The sequence below is a fragment of the Pseudochaenichthys georgianus genome, chromosome 9, assembly GCF_902827115.2.
Source record: "Pseudochaenichthys georgianus chromosome 9, fPseGeo1.2, whole genome shotgun sequence".
In the NCBI taxonomy this organism is placed as follows: Eukaryota; Metazoa; Chordata; class Actinopteri; order Perciformes; family Channichthyidae; genus Pseudochaenichthys; species Pseudochaenichthys georgianus.
This window is the reverse complement of record NC_047511.1, coordinates 39,081,060-39,100,529: the sequence shown is the minus strand read 5'-3', so window position 1 is coordinate 39,100,529 and position 19,470 is coordinate 39,081,060. Positions and strand designations below refer to the sequence as shown.

General features: G+C 39.7%; 3 protein-coding genes across 7 annotated transcripts in view; 1 reads left to right on the top strand and 2 right to left on the bottom strand.

Moving 5' to 3' along the window:
* Window positions 1-120: 120 nt before the first annotated feature.
* tgoln2 (trans-golgi network protein 2) lies at window positions 121-4,715 on the top strand. The gene is made up of 4 exons (XM_034090697.2): window positions 121-322; window positions 1,673-2,316; window positions 2,873-2,956; window positions 3,041-4,715. The coding sequence occupies exons 1-4, from the start codon at window positions 268-270 to the stop codon at window positions 3,044-3,046; spliced, it is 789 nt and encodes a 262-aa protein (XP_033946588.1). The 5' UTR covers window positions 121-267; the 3' UTR covers window positions 3,047-4,715.
* Window positions 4,081-6,165, bottom strand: LOC117452207 (dual specificity protein phosphatase 18-like). Its single transcript, XM_034090698.2, has one exon. It carries the CDS (start codon window positions 6,024-6,026, stop codon window positions 5,478-5,480), a length of 549 nt encoding a protein of 182 aa, XP_033946589.1. The 5' UTR covers window positions 6,027-6,165; the 3' UTR covers window positions 4,081-5,477.
* A 682-nt stretch (window positions 6,166-6,847) lies between these two features.
* Window positions 6,848-19,470, bottom strand: part of clip1a (CAP-GLY domain containing linker protein 1a) — a 29,615-nt gene continuing 16,992 nt past the window's right edge. For 3 of the 5 annotated variants that reach the window (XM_034090307.2, XM_071204422.1, XM_071204420.1), the window contains 12 exons: window positions 18,974-19,189; window positions 14,848-17,292; window positions 13,495-13,632; window positions 13,300-13,406; window positions 12,512-12,623; window positions 12,358-12,401; window positions 12,190-12,210; window positions 11,056-11,173; window positions 10,362-10,512; window positions 9,618-9,664; window positions 8,032-8,159; window positions 6,848-7,890 (listed from right to left, as the gene is read on the bottom strand). In XM_034090307.2, coding sequence (XP_033946198.1) covers window positions 7,662-7,890; window positions 8,032-8,159; window positions 9,618-9,664; window positions 10,362-10,512; window positions 11,056-11,173; window positions 12,190-12,210; window positions 12,358-12,401; window positions 12,512-12,623; window positions 13,300-13,406; window positions 13,495-13,632; window positions 14,848-17,292; window positions 18,974-19,189 — 3,756 coding nt within the window. In that variant the 3' untranslated portion in view covers window positions 6,848-7,661. The remainder of the gene's footprint in view (window positions 7,891-8,031; window positions 8,160-9,617; window positions 9,665-10,361; window positions 10,513-11,055; window positions 11,174-12,189; window positions 12,211-12,357; window positions 12,402-12,511; window positions 12,624-13,299; window positions 13,407-13,494; window positions 13,633-14,847; window positions 17,293-18,973; window positions 19,190-19,470) is intronic. The other 2 variants (XM_071204421.1, XM_071204423.1) reach the window with 2 other exon arrangements.

Here is a 19,470-nt window from a genome sequence, read left to right as displayed (position 1 = left end):
ATGATACAGGACAAAGAAGCTTCTTTTTATTGTATTCTAGCTTTCCTTACTGGAAAACACAGCCCTGTAGTGTCAGTACTCTACCTCTAGGTGGCGGTAGAGCAGTCTGCTGTGTTTCCCCTGCAGAAGAAGAACAGGCTTGTTACACGGAAGCAGAATTAGTCGAAAGCTCCAACCTGTCAATCTGTCTACGCGGATAGAGTCGAAAACTGAAAGGTGACAGAATAAACACACTTGTTTTCGGTTTTTAGTCCTTTTCAAGACACGATGCGGACTGATTTCCTGCTGCTCACAACATGTCTGTGTGTCTGCTTGGTCAGAGGTGAGTTTTGTGTCGTTTTGCTATGTATTCTTCTCCTTATAGGCTATTCAAATAGATTACAGATACCTGTTCCTCCATAATCCCTGATAGCTAATTAAGCTAAGTGTCCATGTTGCTGAATAATAAGTATCACTTGTTTTAAACTCAGAGAAAATGAGCCAATCAACGAACGAGTGTCTACTAAATAATATCTTACTTTTCAATTGTGTTAGCTGTAATTTGGCCATCATAGTGTTTTTTATTTTGAGATGTTTATACTTCATGTTTGTTTGTTTCCTACTCTTTTTATTTTCCCATTACGTGCAATGCCTTGTTTTAAAATGCTGCTGACGGAAACATGTCCAAATTCGGGATCAATAAGGTCAATCTTATCTTACATTGTTTGAAGAATTACCTCATCCATTTTATCCTATAAATAATAATGAGTGTTATTTACATTTATTTCAGTTCAGTCTGTACACCAAACTAGTTCTCATCTTTCGTCTTTTAGTGCGGGCGGTTTTTTCTTCCACCTCGAGCCCTTTTACTTTGTGCTATTAACATCATATCATCATATCATCTCATTAAATCTTCTTGGCCTATATAAAAACAAAGGACCTTACCAAAAAGGTGACACAGAACATACTAGTAGTGGAAATGGATACTGGTCTGGATCATTGAACCCTGCGTAAGATCCTCTAAATCAGGGGTCTCAAACTCAAGGCACGGGGGCCAAATCCGGCCCCGCAAGAGCTTGCTAAGAATATAATACGTTTATTATATGGTTACATGCCACTTTACAGAAGCAGGTTGCCCATAAACTACATGTCCCACAATGCATCTCGTTTTGTGACATGCGCACTGAAAAGACTTGCAATTATTTGCCCTGGACTTCTGCTTTCAGAGTAGTTAATTACTAAGTTATTATCCTATCCGATAATAATCAAATTCAGAGGCAATAATGTAATATAATACATTATTTATTTTATATATATATATTATATATTTATATATGTATATTTATATAGTTACAACTGGCCCTTTGAGTGCAACCTTTATGCGAATGTGTTATAGTACATTGTTTGACACCCCTGCTCCAAGTGGTGCCTCAGCAGCGGTTTTATTTGAGTTAGATTTCTGGTTTATTTCTTTATGATTTTGGCCGCTATAACCCCAAAGGGAAACAAAGCTCTAAGGTAATGGAGAAAAGAGCAGATGTATCGAGGTCTAATTGAGGGATAAACAATGGCAGCATTTCTAGCATTTATTAATAGATGGCAATTTCATTTCTGATATTTCTGTTATTGTCCCCATCCTGTGTGTTCTTCTGCTTGAATCTCTGATTGTGTTTTGTTTTGTGCTTATTTACAGGTGCACCAGAAACCAAGAACGATGCAGTAGCAGAACCCACTTCAGTAGAGACAACTCCAAACGTAGCTGCTTCTACTGTAGCTGAAGATAAAGATGGGGAAAAAGGTATTGGCGTCCCAGGAGCAAACAAAACAGAAGAACATAAAGCAGATGAAAAACCCACAGTAAAGCCAGAAGGGGGAAAAGCGTCAGATGTGGCCAAACCGTCTAACGAAACCAAACAGGCTGACGGGGACTCTGGCAAGAAAGGACAAGACAACAACGAGAAGAAACCAGTAGACACGAAGCAAACCACAAATACAACAAGTGAGGAAAGCCACAATGATATAAACGGCAAGAAAGGGACAGATGGGAATAACCAGGACCCTGGAGAAGGGAAGACAACACCCACTGTTAAGCCTGCAACCACAACGACATCCGTGAAAGGAGAACCTGTCCCTGAAGCTGAAGACCTGTTATTGACGGGAGAAGTAGATAACACCAAGCCAGAAGACAAAGGCAATGAGAATAAATCACAATTAGACGGCGCAAATAAGGAACAAATGGAAGAGGATGTGGCGGAGAGCAGTCATTTCTTTGCCTACCTTGTCTGTACAGCAGTGCTCGTGGCAGGGCTTTACATCACCTACCACAACAAACGGAAGGTACCTGGGTTTAAGCTCACACTCGCACATATTTGAAGCAAACTTCCTGTTTCCACTGGCCCAGATTTCAGATGAAAATGTTGTGTGTGTGGCAACCATTTCAGTCTGTGTAACGTAGACAGAAGGGGAATTCTTTGAAACACAGAAGCGGCTTAGCTATATCTTTTGCATTTGTTTCACTCTCAGGTCAGGTCTCCATTTTATGCAATGGATTAAGTGGGTCATCGTTTAACGCGGGGGAAATATTTGCTGGTGTATTTTAAAAGTACATTTGGATTAGACTAACAGTCTTGTATTATTTTGTGACTAAATATGTGGTACACGTGGTCAGCTTGTGACTTGCAGATTCATTTCTGGGCCCAAACAAGCACTACAGCTGAGAGCAGCAATCTTAAAGGGATAGTTTGATATTTTAGGAGAAATGCTTAATTTCTTTTGATACAGAGAGCGATTTCTCCTCTGCGATGCCTCGGTTAATCATATCAAGGTTTGTCTTGTATGTAAAGCTTCAACCATTCAGTGGAAAACTTGCCAATATCTCTTTTCTTTCCCGTAGATCTTTGCCTTTCTTTTGGAAGGAAAGAAATACAGATCTGCTCGTCGACCTAAATCCGGAGACTACCAGAAGCTGGACCAGAATGTAAGTTGTTGATATGAAGATACACTCCGTCTCTTTTTAAATGTGAAAATACCATATCAATGAATTCTCTCCATTTCCTTTCAGATGTAATCTTAAGTAATGATCTGGAAGCCATTGCCTTGAGCTGCTGTAAAAAAATGGGGGTGTGTAAGAAGAGGGTGAATGGATACTGGCGTTATATATTTTCCTGGTTCTCTCTGCGTCGACTCCACCTTTGGATAAATTGACATTATTTTATTCTATACCAATAGATGCTTATCACGTGACTATGCAGATGAAACTGTTGCCTTATCGAGGGAATTAGTGAGATGCAGTGAAGGTAAAATAAGCATGCTGTTATTGCACTTGTGTCATTATTCCACTTTAAAGGCGATGTTGTCATTTGAACTGACTAAGGTTCGGACTCAGGATATTTAGGTAGCAGAGGAAATTATCTGTTTGGATTCCAGATTTGTATGTACAGTACATTATTGCACTGTGCACTAAATAAGCCATTTGTAAATTACTGTCCGTGTACAATTTATTTGAGGTTAAATGTCTCTGAGAAAATATAACAAGAGTTTTAGTTGAATGTAACCTTTACTTTCCAAGCGAGATGTTTGGACAATAACAATGCTCTCCCACTTGAACTGCCTAACGTTTGATACTCATTCAGTCTGAGCTTGAAGCGGTCCATTTTGGAAAGGCTGTACTTTGCTTTCGTGCTAAGAGTTATGTAAGAAGATCAATACCACTCTAACACATTTCCAGTAAACATGGCAAAAGGTTAGATTAGCATAGCTACGTACTGGAAACAGAAAAGCAGACAGCATGGCTCTGTCAAAAGTAATACAATACCACTTTTTAGTAGCTTTTTAAAGCTCACTTTTACTCTTTTCATCCGACTTTTAGCTAGAAAGGGAATATCTCCCCAAAAGGTTGAACCAGCTCCTAAGATAAAGGAATATTGTGTTGACTGCTGTCAGGGTTGGGCTTGTTAACGCAGCTTAATTGATCCGCAATGATAACATGCATAACTTGCATTGCTGTAAACTGTCTGTCTGGTTCTGTAGTTTCCTCTTTTGATGAATATGTCTTACCCGTTACACTCGTTGCTTTGCATGAAACTAGCCTGATATGTTGTAACCTTTAAAACGGTTTTCAAAGAGGAACGTTGGACAGGTGATTTATTGCTTCGAGTGTGCTATTGGAATAAACGTGACTGAGGATAGTAGACCACTATTGCATTAGATACAATTGTTCTGTTAGGGTGTGTGTGTGTGTCTTGTGCCAAATTGTGAAGAAATGTACTGTGATTCAATGTGGGGTTCTTTTTCTGTGCCTGTTTCCTAATTTGTGACTTTATTTGTACCGGTTGAGGGTTATCATTTATTTAAGAAAAAGGAAGATAAATCTAATCTAATTGTTTCTTGGAAGAATCAAAGTCCATATGATGTCCCAAAATATATATTTTTTATTGTTACATTTTGCAAAGAAAAACGCAACATCTTTTAATTAATTTGCTCTTTTCGTGAGTAAAAATGTGTTAGAAAAAACAATCGAGTCATCCTAGTCTGGCAGTAAGCATGAAACGGCATGTTTTCAAGATGTTTAATGAACATATTAGCTACATGAATAGGTATTTATTTCAGTTTGTTAGGCCTTGCTGTCCATATGAAAACATCCTGTTGTCAATCAAGTGTTTATTGCAACATTTTGCGTCCAATTAATCGATTGAGATGTGTTTTGATTCGAAAATAAAAGCTTTTTGTACATTCTAGCCTCAATGAATTGGATTCCTTGACTGCTTTTACTGTCACCTGCTTTCGTGATTCAGTGCCTGTCGAATCACGTCCAGCCAGTGCTGAAAAACAATCAGATCCTTTAGTAAAATGTTAAAAAACATACAAAGCATTATTAAAAAATACAAACACAATAGCACTTATGTAGTAATGTCAACTGTAGCTGATCAACATAGGAAATACATATTTATATTACAATTAATACTATAATAGTTTATAATGACACAATTCTTAAGAAGCATTTCACTTTCGTTAAATAGTTTATTTCCGGAGTTCCCAACCTGGGGGTCAGAGGACACATCTGGGGTCACAATAAATATAACTGGTCATCAGACGTTTAACAGGAAAAAGGAAACAAACTATCAAATGTTTGATAGTTTTACCCCTGTGAAATTATCTGGAAAATGTAGTTGAAATCCCTATTTGGTGGAACTTTTAACTCAACAATGTGACAAGGGGCCCAAACTAAATACTGGCCAAACCTGAAAAGCATGGGATGCATGTATTTCATAATATATTAAACCTTTTATGTGGAGATACATCTTCATCTCAAATAAGTTACTATAGCTGCTGAATAACTAGTAAAGAGTACAATATTTACCCTTGGAATGTATTGTACTCCATAATAAAAGGAGTACATTGTAAGCCTTTATACAAACAGCAGTTCATTGTATATGCGAAACACGATACGGAATATTATTTCTCATGCATTCCTTCGTTGTTACAATAAAGAGGCTTCATCATCGCAGTGGCATCATGTTCCTGGCCTCCTCTTCATAAATGTCTGGTACCTCTCCCATGGAGGTGCAGATCATCCGGACAGAGGCGCACCCACGGAGCTCCATCTCATAGCGGATGAGCTGTTTCCAGAAGCCGTTGTTGGGCCTCACCACCGGGCGGCAGCTCCTCACCCAGCTGTGGGCCGCCCGCAGAGACTCCCCGCGGTGCTTCATCAGATAGGCCATGCACAGCGAGGCGGAGCGGCTCACCCCGGCGTTGCAGTGCACCAGAGTCCGGCCACCGAGCTCCGCAGTCAGCTGGATCTTATCCGACACATCGTCGAAGTGTTCCCCCAGAGCAGAGGCCGGGGAATCGGGCAGTGGGATGTGGATGTACTCCACCCCGCGGTGCAGAGGACAGCGGCTCTTCGTCTCCGTCACGTTCACGATGCAGGTGATGTTGCACCGAATCACCTGGGAGGAGTCGTTGGCGGCTCGGCCATTACTGAGGTACAGGTGGTCGGTGACTCGGCACAGGCCGGAGAGACCTGCGAGACCCGACTGATGCATAAAACGAGGGGAATTCAGCACTGTCAGAAAAATGGTTCCGGAAATTTTGTAAACAACGTAGCAAGCTGTAGTAACAAGTAACCCGGGGTACGGCAACTCAGCAAGGACAAAACTGTGAGAGCGCGTAACCTGTCGCCCTCTGCTGGAAGGGGTGTTCATCAGTCACAACGTGGACGGTCTCTTTCAGCTTCTCAACTTTAAAGCTGTCCATCCATCATCTATGTTTCTTAGGTCTGTTTTAGCCATGGTCACGGGTTTTTGCTTGTTTTATAGAAGCAAAACACACACACAGTAATCCACTCAGAACTCTTAAACCAAATCAATGAGGCTATTTATACCTGGATTTTTTTTACTAGCATTGGGAAGTTACACGACATCTATTGCACGTCTGTCTGTCTGTCCTGGGAGAAGGATCCCTCCTCGGTTTTTTTGCCAAGTGAATTTTCCCTTTATTATTTGCCCCGTTTGTTTGTTCACCTTGAAAGGCGCTATACAAATGTAATTTATAATTATTATTATTAAGGGTTTTCTCCATTTTGACCCATTAACTGTGAGGTTTCTCTGGGAGTTTTTCCGATGTGAGCGCCTAAGGACAGAGGGTGTTGTATTCATATTCATATTCTGTAATACCTAAAGCCCCGTGAGAAAAATGTAAAATGTGTGATATTGGGCTATATATATATATATATAAATGTTGATTGATCATAAAGTGAGCAATGCAACACACTGATAGATCTGTACTTGAAGTGCAATCTGAAACTGTGTGAAGTCGTAAACAGTGACTGCGCTTTCAATGTAACAATCAAAACAAAAGTTCAATATTTAATTTATACATACATTTATTTTTAATACAGATATTCAAAACATTTGAAAAGAAATACCAAAGTATTTGTTTCGTAGAGAAATGCTCTTAATTGCAAAGAAACCTTTTGGAAAGGGCATTTCACGGGAACTGACTTTGAAGTGCTTTCACTGCTTCTTTTCAAGCAATCGTCCATCAGTTCCTTCGTGAAGACCATACAAAACGTTCCCATTAAAGCCATCAGCACTGGGTTTCTCCGCTGCTCTCCAGGAAGAGAGAGAAAGTTCCTCCCTGTGATCACCTTTCACAAAACTACACACATACTATTTAACCTTTAAAAAGAGTACATCATATTTCCAGGCATAAAAAAATAAACTATAGCTCACCAATTTTTTTGCGCAAACTGATATTTTTTCAATCAAGTAATTTACAGTTTCAAATAAACACCTCTTATGATACTATATTATCTTGTAGCCCCAACAAGCTGTGCAAACAATGTTAGGATATTGATAAATTAAATGATGAGAAGATCATCGCTTCTCCCACCATGAAACATCCCCCGCAGCATCTTCTCGCTCACACACGCCCAGGATACCAAAAGGTTTTACAGATACAAACCGTTAACCGCTGTAAATGATTATCTCTGAAGGTTTTTTTGTATGAAGGGATTCTGAGGAGGACGTTCTCCCATAAGAGCGCTTAAGGACGACAGATATGCTTTGCAAAATCAAGCACACAAATGCACACGTACAAACCCAAACCCATAAAGCACAGCGTAAATTTAACATGATGTGCAAATGTACTGATTGTGCGAAACGAGGGTGGAAAAAGGCTTAAAAGGTCTGGTCATCGTTACAGGATTCGGTCCAGTGGCCAAAGACCTCGCAGATGTTGCAGTATGACCGATCCTCGCCCTTAGCGCCGTGGTAGGTGGTGTGTGGAGGAGAGTCGGGCATCTGCATCTGTGTGGGACAGTCCTCGGTGTCGTGGAGGTCAAAGCAGTCGCAGATGTCACAGAAGAGTCTTGGAGGAAGCTTCTTCTTTGTGGGTTGATTATCGTGGCTGCAACAAAACAAGTTGAAAATGAGTTACAGAATGAGTTGTATTGCCGCTACATATACGAGTCGGACACATCTTTGGCCATCCGGAGCAAGGTCGTTTTTATTTTGGGTTGACCACTCAACCTCACAGCTACACACTTACTCATCATAGTTATCCAGCTCACTTGGATTATTTCCATTCAGAGCAGCAGCAGCCATTGTCTCCAAGTCTGCCTTCTGTTCCTTATTTTTCTTCTGGAGGTCAACGATGACTGAATTCAGGAACTCGATCTGAAAAGGGGAAACGCAGCATTAGCATCAGTGCTGCTGCTGAAGGATCATCTATGATCTATTACAGTGTGTATAACACCCTGTGACATTTACACTTTGATTTATGTGCAAAATGTTGCCTTGATTCTATTAAAACACTATTTAGATTATACAACTGTAACTATGCCCTGCCATATTCCAAAACAATTAATCTTATCTAAGTTATAATAGTGAATTGTGACTGAGTCGTCAGCCGAAGAAGAAACTCAAGCTTGGAATGAGGAAAGTTAGTAAAACACCCGCTTATGAGAAGTGTATTACTAAGTAAGAGTCGACCTTTATTTAGTTAACCCTAAAAATAAAAAATAGCATTTGAAATGTCTCTTTTGAGAAAGCTTGACCCTTTAACGCAAAATCATCAACAGCTGATCCTGGCTCTCGTCCAGGAGTAGTGCTGTGATGCAGTGGGCAGCGTAGTTTAAGAGAAAGAAAATAGTCCCTCTGTAAAACTGCACAAGGACCCGTGGATTATCTTAAAGTAATGGGTCATGCTTTCTGTTGAGTTTTTCTTTAGGGCTTCGAGTGTTCCATTTCATCGAGATATCAGATGCTATTCGCTATCTCTCAAACACTCAGCGAAATGTCTAAATTGATGACTAGCTCTCAAGGGGTTTATCCTAATAAATTCATTTCTATATACAAGCACTACAGGTGAAAGGGGTGAGCTGTCCCTTTAACAGATCCTATCCGCTATGATGGCTGTCGTTGTCTATATAGGAATTTAAGCAGCGCATTTATTGAACGCTAAAGGTTTTAGTTCACCAAGCTTGAATTATCTTCGTACGACCGCTTGTAGTTTTAACACAGACTAAGGTGTGATCCACCGGACGCCACGGTGACAGAGACAGACATGCACAAGTGAAGCTGATGAAAACATGAACAAACCGCTGCCTGATGGTGTTGTAGCATTGCCAACATCAGAGACAGAGCAGAGGAGAGGAATCGGAGTTTAAGAAAGAAAAGGAGAATAAAAAAATGTTGAGATTCAAATTAGGACCAATCTTCTGCCAGACAACACACTCAAGTCATCACTGACACAGAAATACAGTATAACATTTAAGTAAACAGAGGCAGGAAATGAGAAGTGATCGAGGAGGCGAGAGACAGGCTGTCATCAGTATGCTTTGAATCTCCATTCACCTCTGTAAAACATTATACTGCAACGAGTAAACAACACACTGTAGAGTCTAGGGCTACATCAGACGTCCTTTTTGTTAGTACATGTCTGAGAAAGCAGCACAGAGACTGTGTCCGTACGACTGCCCCAAATGTGATGGGAAATGTAAACGAGGTTGAATATTTGCCACATTTTTTTTGGGGCCAGAAGCATCTTCACACTGAATGTATGAATGCAAAAAGCGTCACTCCATCCAGACCTCGGGTTAGTATTATCCAAGAGGAGATCAAAAGGACACACACCTCTGCGCTCTGCTTGTCGTCCCTTAGTTGCTCCAAAACTTCATCACCTGGAAGACAGAAGAAAAACATGAGTAGAATATTCTCTTTCATTGGGGTCCCTTCACACAGAACTGACCTCTAAGGCAGGGGTGTCCAAACTTTTTTCACCGAGGGCCACATACAGAAAAATATACGAAGGCCTGGGCCGCTCACTCGAGGTATATCGCCTCATTAGTTCAGTTATAAGTCAGCAAAATCAATCAAGTGTAGGTAAATGATGCTTGTGAGTGTTAGCAGCTCATCGCTTCAAACAGACGCTCAGATTGATGATAATAAGGAGAAATAGGAAGGGTGTATTTCAAGCTTGTTATGTAAATAAGTTATTAGGCTTTTTTCTTAACTAAGATATGTTAGAAAATGTTTCCAACTTGAGTTGACTGAATTTATTTGAAAGGTGGTTTTATTAACACATGAATACTACGGGGTACATGCAGGAGTCCTGAAGTCAGATGTAAGACCTTTTTTAAAGACCCTTTCCATACATTTTAAGACCTCATCGCCACTTTGAGTTTTAACCGGTTACATTGGCGCAACATTGACTATATACAGTATTGATGGTCCTTCCTCCTTATCTTCCAACCATTTGGACGCAGACTTGCATTTCCCCATAACGATGTTGCTTAACAACCGGCGTAAACGGACCTTCGCGTAGTTTGGACACCCCGGCTCTAAAGTATTAGAGTGGTGGATTAAATCCCTTCTTACCTGAGGACCTGTTGATGCTTTCAGGACCTGCCGCCCGGTCCTTCTCCAGTCTTTGAACTCGATCCTGTAACTTAGTCTTGTCCCGCTCCAAGGCCTCAATCGTCCCCTGGAGAGTCTTAACCGAGGCACTTTCCCCACGCAGTGCACCCAGCTGTGAAGAAAACAATCAACACTTTTATTCAATATTGAAATAATTAAATAAAGCTGCCATGTTTAACTAAACATGGCAGCTCTATTTAATTATTTCAATCAAGATAGTTGCCAATTATACTCCAGCTGTTTAACTAAACAGCTGGAGAATAATTGGCAACTATCTTGATAACGGATCATTCATTAAAGAAAATGTGATCAATTTAAGAACATAATCATTCAATTCATTGATAATGAAAAATGTTAATTGCAGGGCTTCTATTAAAACATAATTTGAAGATAAAAGTGATTTGAATCACAACACTAATACAAGCAAAAGTTCAATTTGAGCAATTCATCCGCTATTCGAGATCTTAGACACAAAACCCATAAGTTCAAGTGTTTTGAACCGGCAAGACGAAATGCGTCGGCTACTGTGCCTTTTTCTCACTAAGTCGCCGTTCTTTCAGCGCACTCTCACATCTGGACTTGCTTGAATACATTTTGTGCAAACTCAACAGTTACATCAATGTTCTGCTAAACCAAAAATGCATTAGATTCTCACCTCGCTCTTCAGGGTTTCCACCTGCTGGTCCTTTTCCGAAATTAAGGCACTGTTTTTATTGATGGACTTTTGGAGGGTAGCCTTCTCCTTTTCATGCTGCTCCTTCGAGGTGCTCTCACTATCAGCGACACAATACCAACATATATCTCAGAGGTGCGGTACACAATCCCTCAAGGTAGAGAAAAACTTGCCCCAACAGATTTTTAACAATAAAGCTCAGTTTTTTGCAACTTTCAGATATTTGAGAAGACATACAGGGAACTAAAACAACGACAATTGGCAGTTTGGTTAAAATATTTGGTAAACTTAGGTTGGAGTTTCAGAGGACAACGGCAAAAAATTATAATATGTTCCTGTTGTAGCGTGATTTCAAGCCCACTCCTCCTCCTTCGTCAACTTTTTTGTTTCACACAAAAAACAAGAATGTTGTCATAAGAACATCTGTGTGTGTGTGTGTGTGTGTGTGTGTGTGTGTGTGTGTGTGTGTGTGTGTGTGTGTGTGTGTGTGTGTGTGTGTGTGTGTGTGTGGGCTGCTCGATTATGGCAAAAATCATAATCACGATTATTTTGGTCAATAATTGATATCACGATTATTAAATACGATTATTCATTGACTTTGAAAATATCCATTTATTTAACTTTTTAACAAATACAAATAATAATTTGAACAGTATCTTTTTAACTGTCGATTACCCTGAACGTATAATTCAACTGAAAAACCAATACAAAAATAAATAAAAGAAATGATAAATTTAAATAAATAAGCTACTAAACATATATAAATAAAAATAAATTAGACCAAAAATAATTGTTTCTTTCAATGATGTTGTTTTTGTAATTGTGGCAGGCCAAAATCGTAATTGTGATTAAAATATGATTAATTGCACAGCCCTAGTGTGTGTGTGTGTGTGTGTGTGTGTGTGTGTGTGTGTGTGTGTGTGTGTATGTGTGTTCCCTCCATTCCAGCTTAAAGCAGATATCACATCATTTTTGGGGAAAAGCCATTGAACGGAAACGTAACCATGGCTTGCTTGTTGCTTATTTCTAATGATGTGGCTTCATATGTGGATGATATATACGGTATGTAATACACGAGGATGATCAACATTACAACATAATTAAGGCTTTAAATACCTGTAAGCATTATTCGGCAGGCTTTGAAGAAGAAAAAAACAGCATGATAGCTTTTGCTTAATAATTCATGTACATTCATACAAGTGTTTATTGGAACAACATGCTTATCAATTATTTGTGAATTTGCAAAGATCTGTGCAACTGCTGGAATAAGAAGAAATGACTTACCTTTGCTTCAACTGCTTTTTGAGTTTAGAGTTGTGATCCTTGAGCTAAGAGAAAGAACAAATGTGTTAAATCGAATCATGGTCAACAGATAATATCTAAAACATGATGTTTAATGCTTGAAGGTTTGTGAGAGTATTTTTTTAAATTGTTTCACCTTCTCAAGATCACTCTGGTGATTCTGATTGTTCTCGAGCTCCAGATTCAGCTTGTTCTTCTCATCTTGCAGCTTCTGCGTCTTTGCAGAATCTGCTTCTTTGAGCTCCTCTCTAAATGATAACAAATGTTAAGTTCATCTTACAACGTCAATAAAACACGTACAACATATTAAACATTAGTTTGTAGGAAGTTCTTCTCCATATCTATTTACTGTAGCCCACCAATGATATCATACAATTCATATTGAAATGGAAACTGAGCAATCTGGTGCCACTACATGTTTTTAAAGCTCGGTTGGATGCTACTCAATCGGAAGCTGTTGGTACCTGCTCATGTGGATAGTTATGTACATTGTAATCCCTGTAATGATGCTGTAAGATGTCCTTTTTGTTGTTCTGTTTATGTTTCATGTGGAACCTACTTGAGCAGGTCTCCCTTGAACAAGAGATCAATGATCTCAATGGGATACACCTGGGTAAATAAAGGTTTGAAATGAAATTAAATGAAGTCTAACAGATATCTGTTACAAGCAGCCAAGACTGGCAAACACCTGAACTAAGAACATCCATAACATTCACCTGTTAGCAACTTACAAATGATGTATCACTTGTATTTAGACTCTTATTGCACTACTTCTATTCCATTTGATTGTATTTACTTGCACTATTTTATCTGTGTTATTGTGTTGCTCTGTTGGAGGAGCCTGGGACCCAAGATGTTCATGTCCTAACTACACTGTCGCTACGTACGAATGACAATGACAGCCTTGAATTTAAATATACTCACATTTCCTTACACAGACTCTCAGTCCTCTGAGTTTCTATGCAAAGCTGCTCTTTGGATACATTCAGGTCATCTTGATACTTGGAATTGTTTTTCTTCAATGTTTTCAGCTGAAACAAAAATGAACAATCCACACATTTGTAGAAAACACAGAGGTCAACAGGATAAGACCTGAGAGTTTACGTTAGCATCCCTCACCTGTGTCTCCGTCTTCTGCGTGGAGCCTCGGAGCTCCTCCAGCAAAGATTGGGCTTCGTTCTTCTCCTGCATCAAAGTGGCTTTCTCTTTTGTCAGCTGTTCCAGAGCCTCGGCGGTCGAGCCAGAGACCTCTGTAGCCTAAGTAGTGCATGAGCAGGATATTTGCTTAGAAAGGTTTCAAATTAGAAGCAGCAAATGGCTGGCTGAGATCAACATCTGATTACCTCAACCAACCCAAATCAAATCATTTGATTAAGCTATCCATAATGCATTGCTAGACATCAACCAATCACTTTTATATTACTTCATAAATTAATCGCATGCCTAATGAGTTACTCATCTTAATGACATTTAGAATCAGTTCAAAATCTCAGTTCATTGCAATTTCGCAGTACATTCGAGAATTAACAACATAAATACTACACTAAGGAGTCAAATAATTAGTAGATACTCTAAAGCTCAACAGCCTGTGGGCTCAGAACAGATACTGACAATTATTTAAGAAGGCAAGCTGTCCTTCCGAAACCTGCTTTATATTCAGATATTTCATTATTTCTGTCCAAAAATATGTTGCAAGCCCAAATACTTAAACGTAGGGTAGGTAAGAATGGAGAAACCAGCTCGAGTGCGCTAGAATTTGAAAGTACGCAGCTGGAAAAAATCTGCCCCTTCCTTCAGACTTCCTCACAGAGCCCCTCCTCCAACACACACGAACGCGCACATGACCAATGAGGGCACGAGATAAGTTTGTGCCCAGATGGAAGGCTGACAGGCAGGTAGGCCATCCAGTTACTTTAGCCGGGCCGGCTCAGATGATTGGTCGTGCTTTTTACAGCGCCACGGCTTCCACAGATGAATTTTTTTAATGTATTTATTGTCAAAGCATTTAATGTATTCATTGCCATCGGGATGTTTAGAGCATTCCATGGAATTTAACAAAAAGTGTTTCTGAAGTGAATTACCTACCCCACCTTTAACTGAAGGGCATTGTAAATCAGATTATTGTGGCTATAATTATTAAAAAACTATGTTCGGAAAGTAGGTAAGTTAGTCTATTTACATCTGTTCCAAAATCAAATTGAATATGAAACACCACCATATGATGTGTGACAAAGATCAGCTTTATATGGTCAGTTGATTTTAACATTATAATTGCCTCACATCACGTTCTAAGCCCACAGGCAAAGGCTGGGAGCCGAGGGTAGTTCACAGCCGTTAGTGCATGGAAGGTGAAAGTTAGACATGAAGATAAAAGGGAAGTGGAAAGGCAGACAAACCAGCAAGCATGCAGTGAGAGGTGCCCCAGCCACTCTAATCTACACACGTCAGTGATTACTACTGGAGGAGGAATACCTCAAGCTGCTTAGAAATGGCATTTTTTAGTTGGGATTCCAGCTGCCTGACTTGCTGCTGGGCTTCATCTCTCTCCACCTGCAGGGCCTCCTTCTGAGAGGCTAGATTTGAGATGCTGGAGGAAATCTCTTCTTTAACAACAGCGGAAGCAGACACCTCTGCGACAGCACTCTGGTATTGTTTATCCAAAAGGTCTTTATTGATTTGTAGGTCCTTGACATCAATCTCTAGTTGTCTCTGGCTATTGTGCATCTTCTCCATCTCCCCGAGGAGTTTAGACCGTTCTGCATGCAAGGTTCCTTGACTTGTGTTGAGAGAAGAATTGTTCTGCTCCAATTGACACTTTGCAGCTAGAAGGTCTTCCTTCTCTGTGGTCAGCGAGGTCATCCGTTTGCCTATATCCTCAAGCTTAGATGATAGCTGTTCTTTATCTGTTGTCACCCGACTAATTTCTTGCTCTCGCTGCTTCAATTGCGTTTGTAATGCCTTCGTGTCCATGATAAAAGACTTGTTTTGCTCATCAGTGTTCCTAAGGTTAGAAGACATCTCTTTATTTTCATCTGTGACCTTAGACAACGTTTGCTTCAGCTCCTCAATTTGTTTGGAGAGACCCTCCTTGTCAGATTTAGTTGCATTGCGTTCACTAGACTCAGTCTGTAGCTGGGCCTCGAGAAGTAGCTTGGCCCCTGATATCGAATCAATCTTACTTTTTAACTCTTGGATCTCTTGAAGCAGAGCCCGATTCTCATTCTGCAAGGACTGCACTTTGTTGTCGGTGTCAGCCTGCAACGACTTCAGACCCCGACTATCTTTAGAAAGGTTATCAACCTGTTTAACAAGTTCACAATTAGCCTTCTCAAAATCTGTTTTTAGTTTACTGTGCTCTTGAATAAGTTCAGCTTTGCCGTTTTCAAGAGTTTCTATATCAGAGTTGTGTTTCTGAAGCTCATTTTGAAAGTCAGCCTTTTCTCGTTTCAATGAGTTCATCTCTGCTTCAATTTGGTCTTTTTGTCGTTTGCTTTCCTCTAGCATTGTTGTTAGATGAGACTTCTCTTGAACAACGGCATCATTAGTTTTGGAGTTGCTATCCAACTGGTCTCTATTTGTTCGGATTTCACTAGCTAGCTTATCACGCTCTAGAGAAAGAGCATTACTCTCAGATAGGGTTTTCGTGTGCATCTCTTCCAACTCTCCCTTCTCCCCCGCTAAACGCTCATAATCCATTTTCTGCTGCTCTAATGCTGAATCCAGGCTCATGTTTTCTTTTCGTACAACATGTAGAGACATCTCAATTTCAGAACTCTGAAGGCGAAACGTTTGCTTCTCTTGCTCAAACGATGATAATGCTTCTTTAAGTTTCTCGTTGGACTTTGACAGTCGTTCTGTAGCGACTTGAAGCGTCTCCTTTAATTCTTCTATCTCTTTGAGGAGCCCTTCCTTTTCATTACAGACTTTCCTTTGGTTTGCAACCAGTTCTTCTTTCTCCTGCAGAAGGTGAAGCCTCTCAGAATCCGTCACCTGACTGTTGGTCTTGAACTCTTCCAGCATCTGGGCCAGGCTGCTTTTGGAGGCTTTATGTTCATCACATTCACGGACAGAGCTCTCCAAGTCTTTCTTGGTAACATGGAGCTTACTCTGGAGTTCCTCCTTTAGCGTCGCAAGGCTCTGTTTTTCCAAAACGGCAGCACTGAATTCAGAAGACATCTCTACTTTGTCTTTTTCAAGTGTTTCTGTGAGGGCCTGCAGCTGAGTGTTCTTCATGGTAAGATCTTCTTTTTCTAAGTTCAAGGACTTGAGTTTTTCCTGCAACTTAGCATTCTTAGCATCAAGAGACTTTTTGGCATTTCTAGCAGAATCTCTTTCTAAAATGAGATTGTCCTTTTCACTTGTGAGCTTTGACCTGCTTTCATTGAGGTCATCTTCGAGTCGGTTCTTCTCTTTGCAGACTTTTTCGTAATCTTCATTTAGTTGCTTATTTTTAGCCTCAATTTGCTGGAAGTCCAGCTGATACTTTAGGAGCAAGTCATTCTTCTCTTCCCGTTGTCTTTGAAGCTCCTCGACTTGGGCCTGGTGTTCACCTTTAGCATGCTCCAGTTTTTTGTTTTCAACCTGAAGAAGATCTTTGAGCTTCTTCAATTCCGTGTTCAATGAATTCCTTTCTTCAGCTGAGGATTTGTTGTTGGCAAGTAGTTCCTCTTGATGTTTTGAGAGCTTTTTCTCGGTTAATAGCAGTTCTTCAGTCTGGACTGAAAGCTCCTGGTGACTAATCTCAAGGGCAGAGAGTTTGGTCTGAACATCTGAAAGCTGTTTCTCCAGTTTGCTTTTCTCCGCCTTAACATCTTCACTTTCCTTACATCTATTTTCCAGATCTAGATTTTGCTTTTCCATATTTTTGGACAACTGTTCAACATCATGCTTGTGGGAGTCAAGCTCAGCAGAAAGACACTGGGGGAAAAAAGTTGAAAGAAAAAAAGGAGGGGAATATATATATAGGGGAAAGTAAGATGAATCCAAAATAAACCAAGCTGAAATGGACATAAGTGAATTGGAAAGGTTAAGCTGCACAAGCATCAAAATGGAGATAACACCACAGCTTACACCACAATGACTTTCATCCATATGAAGGTGGAACATTTTCACTTCAGCCCTTACTTTTAAGAATGTATTAATGAAATGGATGTAATCAAATAAACTGGCATGTAAACATTGTGCCTGCTGTGTATACTACCATCACCTGCAGCATCTTTCATAGAGAGGCGAAGTCCCTCCCTTTCCGGGGAGCTCCATGGGACCTTACTTCGAAAAAGTTATGTATTGAAGTCAATGGAGAGAGAAAGATTATCTTTCGATCCCGTTTGAATTGTGCCACAAATTACACATATGATGTTTGTCAGGTAACACTTTTTTTTGTGTGAAACCGCTCAATGAACTACATCTCCCGTCTCGCACCTCACACCAAGACGGCCGTCACGTTGCACATTTCACTTCTTTCTTTCAGAATGAGGCGAAAAGTATTAAACGAGGTGAAAATCACTCCAAGTCCGGGCACGTTGAGGGCTGTGCATACACACAAGGGGAGTTAGTCGGTTCGTAAGAGCCAGCATGCGGGACCGGGATTCTGGGATTTGTAGTCTTTCCAGTTGCGTATTTTTCATAGTATTATATTTCAACAGTTTTACGACAAACTGACTTTTTTGACACGGAAATTATTTTTTAAGATTGACAAACATCATATGTGTAATTCGTGGCACAATTCAAACGGGATCGAAAGATAATCTTTCTCTCCCCATTGACTTCAATACATACTTTTTCCGAAATAAGGTCCCATGGGGCGGAAGTAGATGGGCAATACACATTGCCACAAGTATTTATGTTTTTTATAAATGAAATAAGGGTAAAACAGTTAAATAGTGTAAGCCAAAAAAGTAGAAGGCATAAAAAAACTAACTTCTTGTAAGGCAGTGAAAATGTTCAACCCAAATGAAATATCAGGTAATAAAAAATGCTAGCAGGGGTACAAAGCTAAATCGGTAATCACTTATTGTAATTTGAAAGAGAAAATGTAAATCAATAGCTTAAGTATGTAAATAGTAAGTAGTGATTAAACGTGAACATTTAGCACACAATCCGTGTAACACTTTCTTTGGCTTTTCCAATCACTTTAAAATGACTTAAACTTCACGTAATCTTAATCCGCGTACCCCTGCAAGCATAAAGCACAAGACACCATCAAATATAAAGCTGGGATGAGTATGCAACAATATGTTATTAGCCTTCATGTTGGGGAGATAAGCAACTCATCACAAATTAACTGTATGACGTTACTTAAGAGTGAAAATGCTGGGGATAATATACATTCATGATTGATGTTAAAGCAAGGACAAATAATCTGACAGTTAAATGTTGTCTCCCATAAATGAACACTTAGTTTAATTAGTTTTAGTGTTTAAACTGAATTTTAGGGCATCAACTTTTCATTCACAAAGAGGATAGGTTTTATGTCATGATCTTTAAATATCATCATGGGTAGAATCAATAATGCATCAAATACATTTTAACATGTTACTGATAGAACATTGAAAACATCTTGTTTCAAGTATCTGTAGCTTCGAAGGTTTCTGCTTACCTTAGCCTGTTCTTTGTAAGTCTGCAACTCAGAAACCAAATTCTCCAGCTCTTTGGTTTTGTCCTTGGATGAGGAGAGCTCCTGCTTCAACGTGTCTACCTGACTCTGAAGAACCCCAAGGTCCTTCGCATGAAGCTCTGAAGCCTGAGAGGAGGATTTCTCTTGCGCCTCCTTTAGCTCCTCAACTAAGGTCTCACTCTGTTTTACAGTCTTCTCCTAGAAATCAAGACACCAGAAAGACAATAACTTGTATATACTTGGTTTGTATCAGCCAGTGACTAAAATATATACTTTTGGAGTAAACTAAATATACACTCTTATATTAGGGCTGTAGTCAATCATCTACTTTACTCTAACAATCTGAATTTCATCGATACATACTAAATCTCCAGTGCACTCCATATGATGGACTAAATGAACTATAAATAAACAAAAAAAGCTATTTGTAGTATATTAAAGTATATTTACCCACTTTTTGATTTACAACGTGACATTTA

Excerpts from the sequence above, each read along its gene's own strand:
- tgoln2 (XM_034090697.2), top strand. The coding sequence starts at position 268 with ATGCGGACTGATTTCCTGCTGCTCACAACATGTCTGTGTGTCTGCTTG. Across the intron at positions 323-1,672 it reads GTGTGTCTGCTTGGTCAGAG|GTGCACCAGAAACCAAGAAC; the intron begins GTGAGTTTTGTG and ends GCTTATTTACAG. Across the intron at positions 2,317-2,872 it reads CCTACCACAACAAACGGAAG|ATCTTTGCCTTTCTTTTGGA; the intron begins GTACCTGGGTTT and ends TCTTTCCCGTAG.
- LOC117452207 (XM_034090698.2), bottom strand. The coding sequence starts at position 6,026 with ATGCATCAGTCGGGTCTCGCAGGTCTCTCCGGCCTGTGCCGAGTCACC.